The sequence below is a fragment of the Thamnophis sirtalis genome, unplaced genomic scaffold (genome assembly GCF_051295495.1).
Source record: "Thamnophis sirtalis isolate CommonGarterSnake01/CBP01778 unplaced genomic scaffold, rThaSir2_p1.2 scaffold_14, whole genome shotgun sequence".
NCBI lineage: Eukaryota > Metazoa > Chordata > Lepidosauria > Squamata > Natricidae > Thamnophis > Thamnophis sirtalis.
Window position 1 is genome coordinate 1,955,472 of NW_028261394.1, and position 19,724 is coordinate 1,975,195.

At 44.8% G+C, this 19,724-nt stretch overlaps 1 protein-coding gene across 2 annotated transcripts in view; it reads left to right on the forward strand.

Moving 5' to 3' along the window:
* The window catches only part of GPR146 (G protein-coupled receptor 146), a 142,055-nt gene that overhangs the window by 108,801 nt on the left and 13,530 nt on the right, over positions 1 to 19,724 (forward strand). For both annotated transcript variants that reach the window (XM_087729143.1, XM_087729145.1), the window contains one exon: positions 19,345 to 19,460. In XM_087729143.1, the coding sequence (XP_087585269.1) occupies positions 19,450 to 19,460 (11 nt within the window). In that variant the 5' untranslated portion in view covers positions 19,345 to 19,449. The remainder of the gene's footprint in view (positions 1 to 19,344; positions 19,461 to 19,724) is intronic.

The following is a 19,724-nucleotide window of genomic DNA, read 5'->3' on the forward strand; positions in this document are numbered from 1 at the left end:
GATTAGAGGGAGGTGCTTGTGCTCTCGGAGCTCAGATGTTTTCTTGCAGACGTTTCATGACCCAGCTGGGTAACATCATCCGTGCTAAGAGAGTGGGGTTCGTGGAGAGGAGGAGGAAGAGGAGGAGGGGTCCTTGATGATTTCCGAGCTTGGTGGTTTTCTGCAGACATTCCATTATGGGGGACAGTTTTAGAGCTCCACATAGCCTAGGTGGAGCAGTGGTTAGAGTATAGTACTGCAGGCCATTTCAGCTGACAGTTATGTGCAGTTCGGCGGTTCACATCTCAGCGGTTCAGGGTTGACTCAGCCTTCCATCCTTCCGAGGTGGGTGAAATGAGGACCCGGATTGTTGTTGGGGGCAATATGCTGACTCTGTAAACCGCTTAGAGAGGGCTGAAAGCCCTATGAAGCGGTATATAAGTCTAACTGCTATTGCCATTGCTATTGGCCAATAAAAGCCAAACTTGGAATTACTCCAAATCAGGGAATAATTCATGAGAATTACCCAGGGAGGGGGGGGAACCACTAACCCCAAGAACACAAGATGTGGCCCCTCGAATTAGCTTCTCCGATGGTGTAGTGCAGATCCGTACATGGGTGCATGTTCCCCTCGCTGGCTTCCCTGTGTGAAAGCTGCCTATTCATCGCGCTTCTTAGCAATAGCAATAGCAGTTAGACTTATATAGTGCTTCATAGGGCTTTCAGCCCTCTCTAAGCGGTTTACAGAGTCAGCATATCGCCCCCAACAACAATCCGGCTCCTCATTTCACCCACCTCGGAAGGATGGAAGGCTGAGTCAACCTTGAGCCAGTGAGATTAGAACCGCTGAACTGCAGATAACAGTCAGCCTGCAGTACTGCACCCTAACCAGTGCACCTCCTCGGCTCTTCTGATGGCCGCGGGGGGATGCTGGATCTCAAGTGTCAGGGGATGGAGAAGTTCAACCCAGGGGCATCTGTGAAACAGCTGTGGTTCAGACTGTCTGGCAGGATGGGCACAGATGCTCTTGACCTCATATCTGCCTGCCGACACCTACGCTCCGGGCAACATATGTGCACGCAGGAAAGCCAAAAAAGCGACTGATTTTAATTTCAGGAATGTCATGCGCCTGCACACAAATAGACAGGCGGCGTGATAAATGCCACGCATACGCTTGGTGTGGGGCATCTTGGGGGAGGGGAGTTAATGGAATTCTCACGAATCCTTTGAAAAAGCAACCATTTCTTCTCTCAATGCTTTCTCTTCGGGAGAATCGAGGCTCACGTCAGGAAGAGCCTGTTCTACTGGAAAGAAGGATTCTGTCCGTAGCTAAAAATAAAAGAGCATTCTCAAGACACCGGTGAAGGAGAACAGAAAGGAGAATAATGTGGCTGCGGTGTTTCATTCCAAGTGGGAGTGAAATCCAGAGAATTCTTCCCTTGGTGCATGGTTTGTAGTCTTCCCTGACGAGTTACTCTTTGGAAGAGTGCAGAGAGGAGCAACCAAGATGATTAACGGGCTGGAGATATGAAGAACGGTTGCAGGAATTGGGTACCTCTAGTCTAGTGAAAAGAGGGACAAGGGGGAACATGACAGCAGTCTTCCAATATTTGAGGGGCTGCCCCAAAGAAGAGGGAGTCAAACTATTCTCCAAGGCGCCTGAGGGTAGAAGAAGAAGAAGCAATGGGTGGAAACTAATCAAGGAGAGGAGCAACTTAGAACTGAGGAGGAATTTCCTGACAGCGAGGACAATTAATCAGTGGAACAGAAGTTGCCTCCAGAAGTTGTGAATGCTCCAACACTGGAAGTCTTTAAGAAGATGTTGGAAAGCCATTTGTCTGAAGTGGTGTAGGGTTTCCTGCTTGAGCAGGGGGTTGGACTAGAAGACCTCCAAGGTCCCTTCCACTCTGTTATTCTGTAAAATCATGGTCAACTCCACCTTAAGAAAGAGACCCTTCTCTTAAAATGTTGCATAATACACACACATGAATTGCACTTTTTCCCACATCCTGAGTCATTAACTGCTCAAATTGTTTACATTCCACTTTAAACTGACAGGTGTTTAAAAACCAACCCCCCCCCCACCAAAGAACAATTTGTGAGATGACCCTATTTAACCTATCTCTAACCTATCCTGGGCAATTTTTCTTTTATGGAACCTGTTTTGACTGCCCGAGTTATTTTTTTTCCAGCTCATTTTATGCATTCTTCGGTTGTACTTAACTTCCTGTTCATAGAGAACAACAAAACCGAGTTCAGGAAAGACCAGCCTCGCCAGTTGGGAGATCTTAAGAGCTGCGAGCGTGCTTGAGGAAATCATGTTCCTCCGTGGCAGAGATATGATGGGCTTCCTGTAGGTCGGTTTGGGGATGGGGATCAGGGAAAATTTCCATCTCCGTCCTACCTTTTGTTCCCGATACTTGAGGGGGAGGAAAAGAAAAGCCACAGATGCCAAGAAGTGGTTTCTAACCTTTCCTGATTTGAGGTCGTGGTTAATTCTTAGTGACCACAAAGATGTTTCTCCAGGATTCTTTCTCTTTAAGAAAAAAGATTACCATTTTGTTCAGACTAGAATTTTTATTTTTAGAATTTGTACTTGTGTAGAGCTGAACTCTCAGAATGGGAAAGGAGGCAGAGAATAGCAAGGGAAGGAATGATGTGAGATTGGAGGAAGAATGGCTTAGATCCAAGATGTTTTTACTGCTTTTTCACATAACGTCAGGAAACAGTTTGGCCCTATTATCTAAGCTATTTTTGGTATTATGATCATTTTCATCTTTTCAGACTGACATCCATCCATCCATCCATCCACCCACCCACCCATCCATCCAAATACCCATCCATTCATCCATCCATCTATCCATCCATCCATCCATCCATCTACCCATCCATCCATCCATCCAACTACCCATCCATCCATCTATCTACCCATCCATTCATCCATCCATCCATCCATCTACCCATCCATTCATCCATCTACCCATCCATCCATTCATCCATCTATCTACCCATCCATCCATCCATCCATCTACCCATCCATCCATCCATCCATCCATCTACCCATCCATCCATCCATCCATCCAACTACCCATCCATCCATCCATCTATCTACCCATCCATTCATCCATCTATCCATCCATCCATCCATCCATCCATCCATCCATCCATCTACCCACCCATTCATCCATCTACCCATCCATCCATTCATCCATCTATCTACCCATCCATCCATTCATCCATCTATCTACCCATCCATCCATCCATCCATCTACCCATCCATTCATCCATCTACCCATCCATCCATCCATCCATCTATCTACCCATCCATTCATCCATCTATCCATCCATCCATCCATCCATCCATCCATCCATCCATCCATCCATCCATCCATCCATCCATCCATCCATCTACCCACCCATTCATCCATCTACCCATCCATCCATTCATCCATCTATCTACCCATCCATCCATTCATCCATCTATCTACCCATCCATCCATCCATCCATCTACCCATCCATTCATCCATTTACCCATCCATTCATCCATCCATCTATCTACCCATCCATCCATCCACCCTCTCACTGACCCATCCAAATTTTAAAAGAAGCTTCTTTCTCTTTAAGACTTCCTACCCAAGGAAAATACTATTTATCTCAAATCCCCCTACCAATCCTTCCTAATACATCTCTACATTTGGTGGGATTCTGGCAATAACGTGAGCAATCCAAAAACAATTCTCGTTTTCACCCGGGGCATTTCCCCCCCTGATATGCACAGACCCCAGTTTGAGGGTGGGGCTATTTGGGGAAAGGGCTTGCCCAAAACCGAAGATGCCCCCATCAAAGCCTGTCAGGGGACGAAGGAAGCTCCCAGTGGATCAGCAGATTTAGACTTGAGCAAGGGATTCCTTAATAACCCCACGGTCTTGTCTGTACCTTTGAATGAGATACACATGTCGATGCAAAATTGGAACGAATGCCTTAAAGATATTATTAGCTTTAATTTATGCAGAGGAAAAAATGTTGTCAACATAAACCAGGCTACTTAAATGCCTCTTGTAATGAGTGCAAATTAACTCTAAGCAACTCTTCTCACAGCCAAGGTATTTGAAAACGATTATCTCTCTTCCCCCCCCCCCCCCCCCCCCGGCCCCAGTAAACCCGATCCTGTCATTTCATTAACCGGCTGGCATGCACAAGTCAATATGAAATTCAGACATTCAAATCACGCCAGTGGGAATTTCCTGCTGGTGGCAAAGGAGGTGATGTTGCATCCTGAGTGGCTGTGAAGGAAAATCCTGTGCTGAACCGGGAGGGGGGGGGAGGCAGGGGGGGGGGGGCTCTCGGTCTTCTCTGTGCAGAGCGCCCAAACTCATCAAGTCCTACGAAAATCCAGAAGGAAGATGTGGTTACAGGATTGGCACTTCCCTGGCGCCTCCCAGCTGGGAAATTCTTTGTGGTTAGAGCAGCCACGAAACTTCCCATCTCTGGATGGGGAGGCCCTAAAATATGGCCGCAACTTCCTCAGGGTGTATGGTGTGTGTGTGTGTGTGCGTAATGAAACTTTCCATCCAGTTGAACCTGGGAGTTTTGTAAAGTTAGTTTTATGGGGATGTCCGAAAATACCAGGTCTTGCTGCAACGACGTGTACTTAAGTGGTCTTTTTGGGTGACCAATTTGCAGGGTAGCAAAACCACAAGTGGACACTCACAAACACGGCAACGGAGCCGTTTTAACGACTGTCACAACTTATGACTTAGAGCCGAGGTGGCGCAGTGGTTAAATGCAGCACTGCAGGCTACTTCAGCTGACTGCAGTTCTGCAGTTCGGCTGTTCAAATCTCACTGGCTCAGGGTTGACTCAGCCTTCCATCCTTCCGAGGGGGGTGAAATGAGGACCCGGATTGTTGTTGGGGGCGATATGCTGACTCTGTAAAACCGCTTAGAGAGGGCTGAAAGCTCTATGAAGCGGTAGATAAGTCTAACTGCTATGATTGGGAACGGTAAATTGAGGACTGCCTATATACTAAGGAAGTTAACCTTGGGCAGAAATAATCAGAATTCTGCCACGTGAACCTTTTGCAACGTCTACTTTATGCTGCATTAGCTCAGGGGCTCAGAGGCTGAGCTTGTCGATCAGAAAGGTCAGCAGTTCGAATCCCTAGCGCCACGTAACGGAGGGAGCTCCCGTGACTTGTCCCAGCTTCTGCCAACCTAGCTGTTCGAAAGCACGTAAAAAATGCAAGTAGAAAAATAGGCACCACCTTTGGTGGGAATATAACAGCGTTCCATGCGTCTTCGGCATTGAGTCATGCCGGCCACATGACCACGGAGACGTCTTCGGACAGCGCTGGCTCTTCAGCTTTGAAACGGAGATGATCACCGCCCCCTAGAGTCGGGAACGACTAGCACATATGTGCAAGGGGAAGCTTTACCTTTACTTTATGCTGCAATCTCCCCAGAATTGTTCCATTGGGAGATGGGCAGTAAATAATCAATCAATCAATACCAGCTGTCCATCCGACTTGACAACATTTTGCATTAGAAAGTTTTAAACGGCTTGGGACATAGAACAATCATTTTCAAGAATTGCTTGTACCCACGTGGGTTTCTCTGAATGTGAACTGCCTCAGAAACACAGCCATCCCTTCTAAAACAAAATAAATAATACTGAAAAATCAGAGTTTCCCTGCTAACCTCTGGGATGGATTGACCGCATCAGCAAATATTCCACATTTTTTGCTTAGCCTCACGATTTGCTGAATCACCGCAGAAAAGCTGTGGTTTCCAATAACTGTCCTTTTCATAGGCTTCTCCCACGAGGGGATCGTGGAACCAGCATTGGGCTCATTTACTCAGGATAACAATAAAAAATAAAATAAAACAAGCCCAGAATTTTTAGGTATTCCATCAGAGGTGTGTTCCTACCGGTTCGCACTGGTTCAATAGAACCGGTTCGTCAAATCTACCGAACCGGTTAGAAGAGGTTCCACCAGTGGACCCGGAAAGCAGGCCGCACCTACAGAAGAGGCTCCAAATTTTTTTTTGAAACCCACCACTGTCTTCCATGCAACCTGTAACATGGGCATTCTTTCTGGCACTATGAATAATTCAAATCTATTTGAAAGAGAGAGAAAAATGCTACCATGGGGTACCATAAGACAGGAGGCTAATGGGTTTTACAATTTTTTTTTTAAAAATGAAAACATTCCAGCTCAGAGCAACTTCATCCGATAAATCCCGATTTCCACATTTTCACGCAACCTCCCTTCCGAAAGAGTTTCCCCACGATTAATGTGTACAAACAGCGGAAAGCAAATCGAAGTTTAGAAGCATCTGCCCAGTTCATGTAAGTGGAGGGGGAGGAAACCCTCACATATACACAATTTACTGTACTCATCTGCAAACATAAATGTGCTCCGTTTTGCTACGCGTAGAAAAAATATGTCAATGGACAATATGGAGAATTCAAACGCGGCACAAAGCGCATCATTGAATCCGCCCCGCGATGCCAAGGCTTGCATTGACCGAGCAGGGTTTCCCGAGTGCCAGGAGAGTAAAAACGGTGGCAATTTTCTACTTGTGCAAAAAGAGAGGAGGCAGAAGGGTGAATGGCCCTCTGTTCTCAACAAAGGGCCTTGTTCTCTCGTCCCTTCGTGGAAACGCGCTGGGTTTGGGTCGTTAAAAGACCAACTTTACCAAGCTACGGACGGGGTTATGAAAAGCCCACTTTACCCAGAGGAGTGAATGACTCTGGCACGGGGAAGCCCGGCTGGGAAAAATGCCATTTTGGACTTCAAGGCTCTTCAATGTTGTTTTATACAGTTCCTGACTGCGCGACGTGTATTTTGTGCATCAAATAGGAAGCATCTTTGCCGCTCCTTGTGGGGTTGGGAAGAAGGTTTGAAGGCGTCTGAGATGAGGTTGAATGTAAATGTGACAAAGTGGTCTGGCTCTTTCTTTCTTTCTTTCTTTCCTTCCCTTAGTCCCACCTCCTTCCTTCCTCCCTTCCTTATTTCCTTCCCTTAACCTTCCTTCCTTCCTTCCCTTAGCCCTGCCTCCTTCCTTTCTTCCTTAATTCTCTTAACCTTCCTTTCTTCCTTCCCTTAATCTTGCCTCCTTCCTTCCCTTAACTTTCCTTCCTTCCTTCTTTTAACCTTCTTTCCTTCCCTTAGCCCTGCCTCCTTCCTTCCTTCTTTCCTTCCCTTAACTTTCCTTCCTTCCCTTAACCTTCCTTCCTTCCCTTAGCCCTGCCTCCTTCCTTCCTTCTTCCTTCCTTTAACCTTCCTTCCGTCCCTTAGTCCTTCCTCCTTCCTTCCTTCCTTCCTTCCTTCCCTTAACCTTCCTTCCTTCCCTTAGTCCGTCCGTCCGTCCTTCCTTCCCTTAGCCCTGCCTCCTTCTTTCTTTCCTTCCCTTAACCTTCCTTCCTTCCCTTAGTCCTTCCTCCTTCCTTCCTTCCTTCCTTCCTTCCTTCCCTTAACCTTCCTTCCTTCCCTTAGTCCGTCCGTCCGTCCTTCCTTCCCTTAGCCCTGCCTCCTTCTTTCTTTCCTTCCCTTAACCTTCCTTCCTTCCCTTAGTCCTTCCTCCTTCCTTCCTTCCTTCCTTCCTTCCCTTAACCTTCCTTCCTTCCCTTAGTCCTTCCTCCTTCCTTCCTTCCTTCCTTCCTTCCTTCCTTCCTTCCTTCCCTTAACCTTCCTTCCTTCCCTTAGTCCGTCCGTCCGTCCTTCCTTCTCTTAGTTCTTCCTCCTTCCTTCCTTCCTTCCCTTAACCTTCCTTCCTTCCCTTAGTCCGTCCGTCCGTCCTTCCTTCCTTCCTTCCCTTAGCCCTGCCTCCTTCTTTCTTTCCTTCCCTTAACCTTCCTTCCTTCCCTTAGTCCTTCCTCCTTCCTTCCTTCCTTCCTTCCCTTAACCTTCCTTCCTTCCCTTAGCCCTGCCTCCTTCCTTCTTTCCTTCTTGCTGAGTTAATCTGGCTTCCTCACTGACTTAGTTGGTTAAAAGGTCACAAAAGGAGATCACACAGTCCTGTCATAAGTAGGAGTCAATTGCCAAACATCTGAATTTTAATCACGGGACCACGGGGATGCTGAAACAGTCATAAGTGTGAAAAACACTCATAAGTCACAATTTTGAACAGCCTCTAAGCTAACGGTGGAATCAAGCTCCAAAGTCATAATGTTTCATGTACACTTCACAACAAGTCCAATAATTCAGATAATTAATCTCCCCCAACCGTGGGGCTGTCAGTCATTTGCGCCCACTCATTGCAAAAAATTAAACAAAAGCCACAAACATAAATTAACCCTCCGTTTCTTTTCGAAACTCTGTTCAAAATTCTTAGTTGTGCGGCTTTAGAGTAATACAATTCCCTCAACCAGAGAGCAAGATTACTCGCTGAGTAATTTCCTCCATCGGAGGGCTGAAATCACCACTTATTTATTTGACTTATATAATCGTCCATCTCATATATGTGATTATATATTGAATTTATATATATATATATATATATAGATAAACACACCCACCCTTGCATGTATGCCAAAATATGCCCAAATGCATTCCAAACATCACATCCGTCTGTACCTGTATTTCTATGTATATATTTCAATATATACACCTATGTTGAACCACACCACTTATTTGCATTTCTAGATTGTAGATCCTGCAGAAGGAAAACTTCAAACCAAGATTTAACTAACAATGACAGTGGAGGAAGCCCGGCGAATACATCAAAATTTGTTTGGAGGATTGTTCCCTGCTCCGAGTCACTGGCTTGAGATGGGGAGCTGCATGAATTGAATAAATAAATACATTTTTTAAAAAAAGTAATCCATTTTAAATTGTGGCAATCGGGTTATTCAGGGGCTGCAAATACTTGGATATGAAAAAACAAAGCTATGATTCTTTAAACCAGCATAAAAAGAAGAACAGGATTCTGTCACCACTGCATAATTTGGGTCTGTGGCATGTAAAGGAAGAACAGAGGGAGAAAAAGGATGGGAAGTTACAAAGCAACATTAATACTGCAGATTTACAAGAATATTTCTGCTAAAAGTGAACATAGGGGGATTATTAACATAGAGAATAAATAAAACGAACGGCATTATCTAGGAGGAACAAGGCAGCCAGGAGACAAGTCAATGTTTAATTCTCCTGGGGGTGAAAAAAATGGGATGTATTGCTGTGAGGGAGACTTCTTTTGTGTGGTTTCTGGAATTGATGTGTTTACCTGCAGCTGTGAAACAACAGATTCAATAGGCTTAAGAGCCTGTATTTTAACTTCGGGGATGCCTTGTCATTCAACCCAGGATTGAAATGTTGCTCTCAAGATGTGCCATGTCGAAGCGGGTTTTTTGCAAGACGGGGGCGATAGGTTACAATATTTGACTTTAGAACTTTGGCTGGAATTTAATAGAAGGGAATGGAATAGAATAGATATTGGAATGAAGAATAGAATAGAATATAGAATAGAATATAGAATAGAATATAGAATAGAATATAGAATAGAATAGAATAGAATCTTTATTGAGAATAGAGCAGAGTGGAGTGGAATAGAATGGAATGGAATAGAATAGAATAGATATTGGAATGAAGAATAGAATAGAATATAGAATAGAATAGAATAGAATAGAATAGAATCTTTATTGAGAATAGAGTAGAGTGGAATGGAATAGAATAGAATAGAATCTTTATTGAGAATAGAATGGAATGGAATAGAATGGAATAGAATAGATATTGGAATGAAGAATAGAATAGAATATAGAATAGAATAGAATCTTTATTGAGAATAGAATGGAATGGAATAGAATGGAATAGAATAGATATTGGAATGAAGAATAGAATATAGAATAGAATAGAATAGAATCTTTATTGAGAATAGAGTAGAGTGGAATAGAATAGAATGGAATAGAATAGAATGGAATAGAATAGATATTGGAATGAAGAATAGAATAGAATATAGAATAGAATAGAATATTGAGAATAGAGCAGAGTGGAATGGAATAGAATAGAATAGAATAGAATTCTTTATTGACCAAGTGTGATTGGACACAAAGGATTTGTCTTTGGTGCAGATGCTTTCAGTGTACATAAAAAGACAAGATACATTCCTCAAGAACCATAAGGTACAACACTTAATGATAGTCCTAGGGTACAAATAAGCAATCAGGAAACAATCAATATCAATATAAATCGTAAGGACACAAGCAGCAAAGTTCCAGTCCTGCAGTCATAAGTGGGAGGAAATGGGGGATAGGAACGATGAGAAGACGAATAGTAATAGTAACGCAGTGAATAGTGAATGGTTTGACAGTGGGGAGGGAATTGGTTGCTTAGCAGAGCGATGGCATTCGGGGAAAATCTGTCCTTGTGTCTTAATTGTCTTGGTGTGCAATGCTTTATAGCGTCGTTTTGAGGGTAGGAGTTGAAACTATTTATGTCCAGGATGCGAAGAGTCTGTAAATATTTTCACTAACCTCTTCAAAATTACAACAGCGTCGAAAGAGTGACTAAGGACTGTTTTTTTAAAAAAAAAATGCAATGGACTGCTATTTATGACGGTGTGCAGGGTCACGCAATTCCCTTTTGCGACCGTCTGACACGCAAAATCAGGGAGGGAAGCCACTGAACAGCTGTGTTTCTAACTTCACAACAGCAGTGACTCACTGTAAAATGCGCCCACCACGTGTCTCACTTAGTGATGGAAACTTCGGGCTCAGCTGTAGTCGTATCTCGAGGGCTACACCTGTATCTCTAAGGCAGGAGGACGGCTGAAGGGGGGGGGAAGGAGGGATTCTCAATCTGAAATGCTCTATTTGCAAACTGAGAGCCATCCATGGCCTCACACTGCCCCCAAATGTTTGAACGCTGGCTTTAGATCTCACAGCTTCAAAGGAGAGAGCGATAATTATATTCCATTTCCTTCTTTCAAATATATCTTAAATAAGATGGGCTTGCTTCCTACCAACAGTGTGTGTGTGTGTGTGTGTGTGAGTCTCTCTCTCTCTCTCTCATTCTCTCTCTCTCTCTCTCTCTCACTCTCTCTCTCTCTTTGCATTTCAATTTGACTTTCCACAACAACTGCAGCCGAGGTAAGCCAAGAATTAAAATTAGTCCGAAGTCAGCTGTTGGTGTCAAATCAAAATCCCCGTTTGCACCCAATAACATTTGTCTCGCAAATTATTGTTTTTTTTAAAAAAAGGGCCACACTGCAGTTTATTTGTATTCTGTGTCGTAAAAATAAATCAAAAACAGGCTTTTAACGGATGCATAACTAGCCCACTTTGGTGCGCACCTTAAATTATGGCAAGTGGCATTTAAAAGTCCATTTTAATTCTGACGATTAGGGTGTTTCTAATACTAAAAAGCAGAGACATCACCCTGCCAACAGAAGTGCGTCTAGTCAAGGCTGTGGTTTCCCCAGTTGCGATGGATGGCTGTGAAGGTTGGACCACAAGGAAGGCCGAGCGCCAAAGAATGGAGGCCTTTGAACTCTGGTGCTGGAGAAGAAGACTCCTGCATTGAGTCCCTTGGACTGCAAGGCCATCCAACCGGTCAGTCCTGGAGGAGATCCACCCTGGCTGCTCTTTAGAAGGCCAGATCCTGAAGGGGAAACTCAAAGACTTTGGCCACCTAATGAGAAGGAAGAAGGACTCCCTGGAGAAGAGCCTCATGCTGGGAAGGATGGAGGGCAAAAGAAGAAGGACTGCAAGGCCATCCAACCGGTCAGTCCTAGAGGAGATCCACCCTGGCTGCTCTTTAGAAGGCCAGATCCTGAAGAGGAAACTCAAAGACTTTGGCCACCTAAGGAGAAGGAAGAAGGACTCCCTGGAGAAGAGCCTCATGCTGGGAAGGATGGAGGGCAAAAGAAGAAGGAGGGGACGGCAGAGAAGGAGGTGGCTGGATGGAGTCACCGAAGCAGTCCACGTGACCTTCAATGGACTCCAGAGGATGGGAGAGGACAGGAAGGCCTGGAGGAACATTGTCCATGGGGTCACGATGGGTCAGACACAACGTCGCAACTAACAACATTAGGGTGTTTATGTTTGCAATGTGTGCTTTTAAAAAAAATATTATAATGAAGTAAAATTTGGAATCTGTAACTAGTTAAATGCTCTATTTGGATAATCCGCTGAGCTAACATCATCCCCCCCCCCCCGAAAATATGTAGTTTCGTATTTAAAACGGATTATATCTGATGACACAATCTTGACGAAGCAGCAACCATCTCTAATTACAAGGATGATTGTATTTCGAAAGACGCTACAGACAGCTTGATCAGGTGAAGAAATCTGGGAGGTGAAGGCAGGTTTGGGCAAGGTGTGAATTCACAAGTTAAATGAACACCAAATGGACATTTTTAAACCCCTTGTGCCTCAACTGCGAACCTTGCTGTGTTTCCCCATTTGGAATATTTCCAATTAATTGAAAATAAATCTTCTCCTTTAAACCCGGAAGTTTTAAATATTTGTGTTTCTTCCTCTCCGGTGATTAATGCTACGCTTAATTGCACCAAAGAATGCTAAAGTTAAGATAAGAGGGGGTGGGGTGGGGTGGGGGAACACAACGCCAGGGCCCGGGTAAAATGCTGCTGTTTGTTCACTAATTATTGGGAAGCACACAAGACGGGTGGTCCTCGGACTTGCGACCAACAAAGGGAGACCCAGAATTTCCGTGGCTAAGCAAGGGAGCTGCGGTGTCTGAGTTTACAACACTTTTGCGATGGTTGCTAGGTGAATCCCTGCCAATTGTTAAGTGAATCAAATGCTCGCTAACTGGCTTCGAAGCCAGCTGGGGAGATCAACAATGTCATGCGACCCCCCCTGAGATGCGGCAACCGTCATAAATATGCTAAACACCCACACTTGGCAGGGCTGCTGTTAACTTCCAAAGGTCGCTAAACGAGACATTGGGGGCCTCGTGTCAGCAGCATTTCAATGCCGGCAGTCAATGTATGACAGTTCATTTAGTGACCGTTCGAAATGAAAAGGCAGTTGGAAAAAAAGAGTCTCGGGGCCGTTGTTCACACTTACGACCGTTGTATATCTCTCCACGGTCACACGATGGGACGCTCGGCAACTGACTCATATTTATGACGATCACAGCGTCCCAGGGTGTGTGTTGTCACGCAATCCCCTTTTTAAGATAATCAACGTCGGATGGGGGGGGGAGAGCCGGATTCACTTAAGGACAAGTGTTACTAACTTAACCATTGCAGGGATTCGCTTAACAACTGTGGCAAGGAAGGGATGTCAAGCGAGGGAAAATTCACCTAACAGCTGTCTCGCTTAGCAAGAGAAATGTTGGTGGTCGTAAGTCGAGGACTACCTGTATAGCTGTGGTTCACAAACCTTTTTAACTCTGCCGTTTTCCTAAAACGTCCCTGTGAAGTAGGCCACTTTTACGATTTCTTTGCACCCTGTATGGGACGCGGTGGCTCAGTGGATAAGATGCTGAGCTTGTCGATCAGGTTTGGCGGTTCGAATCCCTAGCGCCGCGTAACGGAGTGAGCTCCCGTGACTTGTCCCAGCTTCTGCCAACCTAGCAGTTCGAAAGCACGTAAAAAATGCAAGTAGAAAAATAGGGACCACCTTTGGTGGGAAGGGAACAGCATTCCATGCGCCTTCGGCGTTGAGTCATGCTGGCCACATGACCCTGGAGACAGCGCTGGCTCTTCGGCTTTGAAACGGAGATGAGCACCGCCCCCTAGAGTTGGGAATGAGTAGCACATATGTGCGATGGGAACCTTTACCTTTACTTTACACCGTGCGTACTGAGCCGGAGATTGATCAAGCTAAGCGCTTGCCAAAAGTTTCTAGATGAAACAAGGTTCCCAATCAGGATTTCCTGATCCACAAGTTTCCTTAGCTTCCCGACATGCAACGCCGCTCTCTCTGCTGATCCCGGGAAAACCACCTTGCTGAGTGGACAAGTCCTGGGTTTTAATCTCACGCAAGGGCAGGCAGAGCTGCATCAGTGGTGCAATACAACCAAATAATAATTACGTGGTTGCAAGGGAAGGAAAAGGTGAAACGGAGCATGCAATCATCATCCTCGGCTTTCTCCACTCGGAGATCCCTTCTCGGTTTGCTTTGTCCTGTGGCCAAAATCACGCGATTTGCGCATGGAAGTCCGTCCTTGGGATCTTGGAGGATTTTCATGCTCTTGTAGGACTCGGCATGGCAGGTGAGGAAAAGGACTGAAATCCTTAAAACACACCTGCTGTCGCGGGGAGGGGGGAAGCAACAGAGCGGCAGCATTAAAAGTCTAGTTTAATTTTATTATTATAATTCACTCGATTGTAAATGTCTTCTTTTTATAATAAGCCTTTTCTGTTTCAAGAGGGCTGGGAAGTCGCTCAAATCCCATCTTTCTCAACTTCGAAAACTTTATAGGACGTGCGGACTTCAACTCCCAGAATTCCCCAGCCAGTGTTGCTGGCTCGGGAATTCTGGGAGTTGAAGTCCGCCCATTCTGGGAGTTGAAATCCGGGAATTCTGAGAGTTAAAATCCGCACATCGTAAATTTGCCAAAAGCTGAGGAACGTCGCTGAAAGATGATCGGTAAGAGATATAAAGGAATTTAGACTTCCACTACGGAGTGGAATGTGTAATTTTGAAGGGAAATTTACACCAATTATTAATGCAGGAAATCCTCCAAAATAATCTGAATGTTTTCTACTAAGAATTATAAATGTAAACAATCCTCTATTTTTCTATGCTGGTTTATTTATTTTTTTAAAAAGAGCTAAAACATTACCATTAAAAATGTGTAAAAACGAGTGGTAGAGGGGGAGGGGAAGTAGGGTAGAGGGGAATGATGGAGGGAATGATGGAGGGGGGCGAAAGAAAGGGTGTATGGAGGGTTGAAAAGGTACATTGGGTTTCTATTTTGGGGGGTATTGTTGATAAGAGGAATGGCTGTGTTTATTGTTTAATGTTATATGGCCCCGGTTATGCACAGTATATATGTGACTGTACGAAAATGAAATGGAAAATAAAAACACATTTACGATTAAAAAAAAAATGTGTAAAAACCATGTCAAGTGTGCAATGCTGCTAATTTATAGAATGCGGACTAGAATACAGAATAATAAGAGTTGGAAGGGACCTTGGAGGTCTTCAGTGTTTCTCAACCTTGGCAACTTGAAGATGTCCGGACTTCAACTCCCAGAATTCCCCAGCAGTGGTTAGGACAGTGTTTCTCAACCTTGGCAACTTGAAGATGTCCGGACTTCAACTCCCAGAATTCCCCAGCAGTGGTTAGGACAGTGTTTCTCAACCTTGGCAACTTGAAGATGTCCGGACTTCAACTCCCAGAATTCCCCAGCAGTGGTTAGGACAGTGTTTCTCAACCTTGGCAACTTGAAGATGCCCGGACTTCAACTCCCAGAATTCCCCAGCCAGCATTCGCTGGCTGGGGAATTCTGGGAGTTGAAGTCCGGACATCTTCAAGTTGCCAAGGTTGAGAAACACTGTTCTAGTTCAACCCGCCTGCTTAAGCTAAGGATCCTACACCATTTCAGACAAATGGTTGTCCAATCTCTTCTTGAAAACCTCCAGAGATGGAGCACACATAACTTCTGAAGTCCTTCCACTGCTTAATTGTTCTCCCTCTCCGGAAATGTCTCCTTAATTCCAAGTTTCTTCTCTCCTGGGTTAATTTCCATCCGTTGTTGTCCTGCCTTTTGGTGCTTTGGGAAACAGAACAATTCCTACCCTAAGAAAAACGGTTCCACCACAAATGCGCACACAACAAAAACGCGCCTGACTAAACCGCGGTGTCTAAACCGCGGTGACAAAACCGTGCGACGAATGAGCGACTAATTAGCCCTGAAGCGCGCCGACAAAAGCGCGCCGACAGAAGCGCGCTGTAACGTAACCCTCAACCTAACCCTCAACCTAACCCTCAACCTAACCCTAAACCTAACTGTAAATCTTACCTTAAATGAAATCGCGCTTCTGTCGGCGTGCTGTTGTCGGCGCGCTGTTGTCGGCGCGCTGTTGAAATCGTGGTTTTAGCGCCGTGGTGTTGTCGGCGCGCTTATGACGTTCGCGCTTTTGACGGGTCACGAGAAAAACATCTTTGCCTTCAACTGCAACCCTCTGTATCAAGGAGATCAGCTTAGATGGAGACTAATAATATCACCTTAATACATTTCAAAGCCTAATTGATTTATGGTGGCATCAACCTGGCAAAAGAGAAACATCTACCGTTGGCATCTTCTACGCTGATTTCAAAATATGGTGCCATGGCTTGGTTGGGCAACGTTTAAAATCCGTCTGTAATTTTGAAGTACAGTAACAGGGCGCACACAGAGAGAGGCGCACTCCTGTACATATATATTAAGATGCCTAAAAGCTTATCTGATATAATTAAGTTTCACGTGAATAAACTGGAGCTGAGATGTTACCACACCGCCGATATTGTGTGTAGGACAAAATGAGTGCCAACATTTAAACTCTTCCGATGCAAATTCAGTGTAAGCGAAAAGAAATTGGAACTCAACCTTATGACCGGGTCCAACCATCTACAGATAGCCCTCAACTTACAACAGTTTGTTTACTGACCGTTAGAACATCACTGAAAAAAAGTATGACGGTTTTTTCGCACTTACGACAATCGTACCATCCTCGTAGTCACGTGCTCAAAATCTGGACGCTTGGAACTGACTCGTATTTATGACGGTTGTGATGTCATTGGATCTCTTTTTCTGATTTTCCAACAAGCAAACACAATGGGGGAAGCCGGATTCACTTAATGACAGTAGCTCCTTTGGAACGAGCTCCCCGCAGAGATTCGGGCCCTCACCTCTCTCCAGGCCTTCCCAAAAGCCGTTAAAACCTGGCTGTGTCGGCAGGCCTGGGGTCGATGAGTTCCCTTCCCCTCTCGAATCGTGTGGCTGTTGGTTGTTTTAAATGCCCTGTACTTTTTGTTGTAGTTTTTGTGTTTTCCCTCCCCCTCCTTTGGGTTTGTGCGCTGCCCTGAGTCCCGCTGGGAATAGGGCGGCATATAAATAAAATGAACCTCGAACCTTGAGCTCATCAACGGCAAGTGATTCACTTAACGGCTGCGGTAAAACGGGGCAAAATTCACTGAACTACTGCCTTGCTTAGCAACAGACATTTTGGGTGCAATTGTGATGATAAGTCGACAGCTACCTGTATTTAATGGTGAAACTTCGCAGTCAAGGAAAGGTCAACCAAAGCGTGTGATCAATGTCAAATGGATCTTGGTTTGTTCCGGGCTGTGTTTTGCAGAGTTCATTCCAGAGAGTAAAACTGGGTGTATCATTTGACAGATGATGATCAATCCCAATATTTGTGTTTTCTGGACATGGGGAGAAAGCAGGTTTCTTAAGGACTTGTCCTTGGGACATGAGTTTGGAAAGTTAAAGGATTCCAGGTTTTTCACGGTCTCTCCTCTCATGCAATTAAACGAGACTAATGTTAATTGACTGAGCAGTGTTTATTTTCACCTTCCCATCTATGAAAGTTAGATGGAAACTGTTGTGACTCGGTAGAAGTTTGCTGTGAGTTGAGTCGGGATGCAGGAATAACAATGCAGTTGGGCCTTGTTAGTGTCGTCTTCTGGAGATAAAAGGACGGATGGTGCCACGCCCTGGTTGCAGAAGTCAACGTTCATTCGTCATTCGTGGTTCATCAGTCGTGGTTTGTTTGTGAGAGGCACTTGGATAAGTGATTTGCTTTCTGTAACCCTGATTCGAAGAGACACTTGGAGAAGTGATTTGCTTTCTTTCTGTAAACCTGGTTTTGCTGTAAGAGCTCTTTGTTTTTGTATTCTGCTGCGTAACCTTTTTGCCAGAGACTTTATTTATGTTTATTTTGGGCTCGCAGACAGTGTGAGCCAGGACTGATAAAGTTATTTCCTTTTAAGTCTGTCTGACTGTCGTCTGTGAACGAGCGAAGAAGGGGGGTCAGAACAGGAAACTATGGTGGAACCCCCAAATTAATGATCTAGAGCTAGACCAGCTGGGTGAGGAACTCTTGAGAGTTGAAGTCCACAAGTCTTAAAGTTGACAAGGTTGGAGACCACCGATCTAGACTGGAGGTTTATTTTGCTCGCTTGAAAACTGTTTTGATTATTGTTTGATAGGTTGTTATTATTATTTTTCCTACTTTGGTAATGAGTTGCATTATTTCATAAACATGCAACAAATAAACAAGGCTATTCAGGCCTGCCAGAAGGGTGAGCTGTCATTCTCCTTTGAATATATCAATTTTCATCATTTGATATTCAGCTGCTTTATTTCATAAACTTACTTTATCTTGTGACGAGCAAGCAAGAATATGTGTTAGAAGAGTTAAGCGTCCTTTAAGTCGATTCATTTTCATCATTTGATATTAAGCTGCTTTATTCCGTAACCATTTTCTAAAAAAAAACTTTTGTGCCAAACCAAGAATATTATTCAATTCGACTAGAAGGGTTAAGAGTGCCTGTCCTTTTGGAGAAAGTCCATTTTCATCACTTCATATCACTCGCTGCTTTGTTTCATAAAAAGGCAAAGGTTCCCCTCGCACATATGTGCCAGTCGTTCCCGACTCTAGGGGGCGGTGCTCATCTCCATTTCAAAGCCGAAGAGCCAGCGTTGTCCGAAGACATCTCCATGGTTATGTGGCCGAAGGCACACAGAACACTGTTACCTTCCCACCAAAGATGATCCCTATTTTCCTACTTGCATTTTTTATGTGTTTTCGAATTGCTAGGTTGGCAGAAGCTGGGACGAGTAACGGGAGCTCACTCCATTACGCGGCGCTAGGGGTTCGAACCGCCAAACTGCCGACCTTTCCGATCGACAAGCTCAGTGTCTTAAACTTAGTTTATTTTGTCACAAACCAGCAAGAATATGATTCCTCTGTCTCAGAAGGGTTAACCGTTCCTGTCCTTTGGAAATAGTTCGTTTTCATTCTTCGATATCAAACCGCTTTATTTCAGAAACTTTTAAGTTTATTTGGGGCCGGGGTGGTGGCAAGCAAGCCAGGATGTAATTCCCCTCTGCTGGAAGGGTTAACCGCTCCTGTCCTTTGAACGCAGCCCGTTTTCATCATTCTGGTTTCACCGTGGCTAAATCAGCTTTGAGGCCGTAATCAGATGCCGCGATTAAATTAATGTCCCTTTTCCCTCCTGACTTAATCGCGGGAGGTATTCCTCTCCGCCAGACCTGATTTTGGTACAGAGACCTCTCTGCCAATCGCAAAAGGTTGCGGGGAGCTTAAAGGATTATGTGTTGGGAATTACGTGCAGGGGAAGGTCATGTGAATAGATCAAATTTGGTGCCAGGAAGAGCTGGGGAGGTGGTGGAGTCAGCACCCGTCCCTTAAGCTCTGTTGTTGTTGTTTACTTTCTGCAGCTATGCGACAACCACAACTAAACTCCAGAGTGGCAACCGGAGAACCAAAAATGTTCCCACCTGAGGCCAAGGAGCCGCTGGACCCCGTCACTTTGAAGCACGGCGATGCTCGCCAGGTGAGTGTCCGGTGGATTCATTTTGCAAACTTTTCCGTTAAAAGCAAAATAAAGTAAAAGAAACCCACCCCTAATAATGAGTTAAACGTGCACACACAGAAGGGTGGAAAGGAGAAGTGTTATGCGGTTCGTAACTCAAAAAAGGAGGCCGTGGCATGGGTGAGCTTACCCAAAACGGGGAATAGAGCGCCGAGTAAATCCTTAGTAATCTTAAATCAGCTTCCTTAATAGCATTTTTTTTTCCCAGGCAAAACTCGCGCTGCA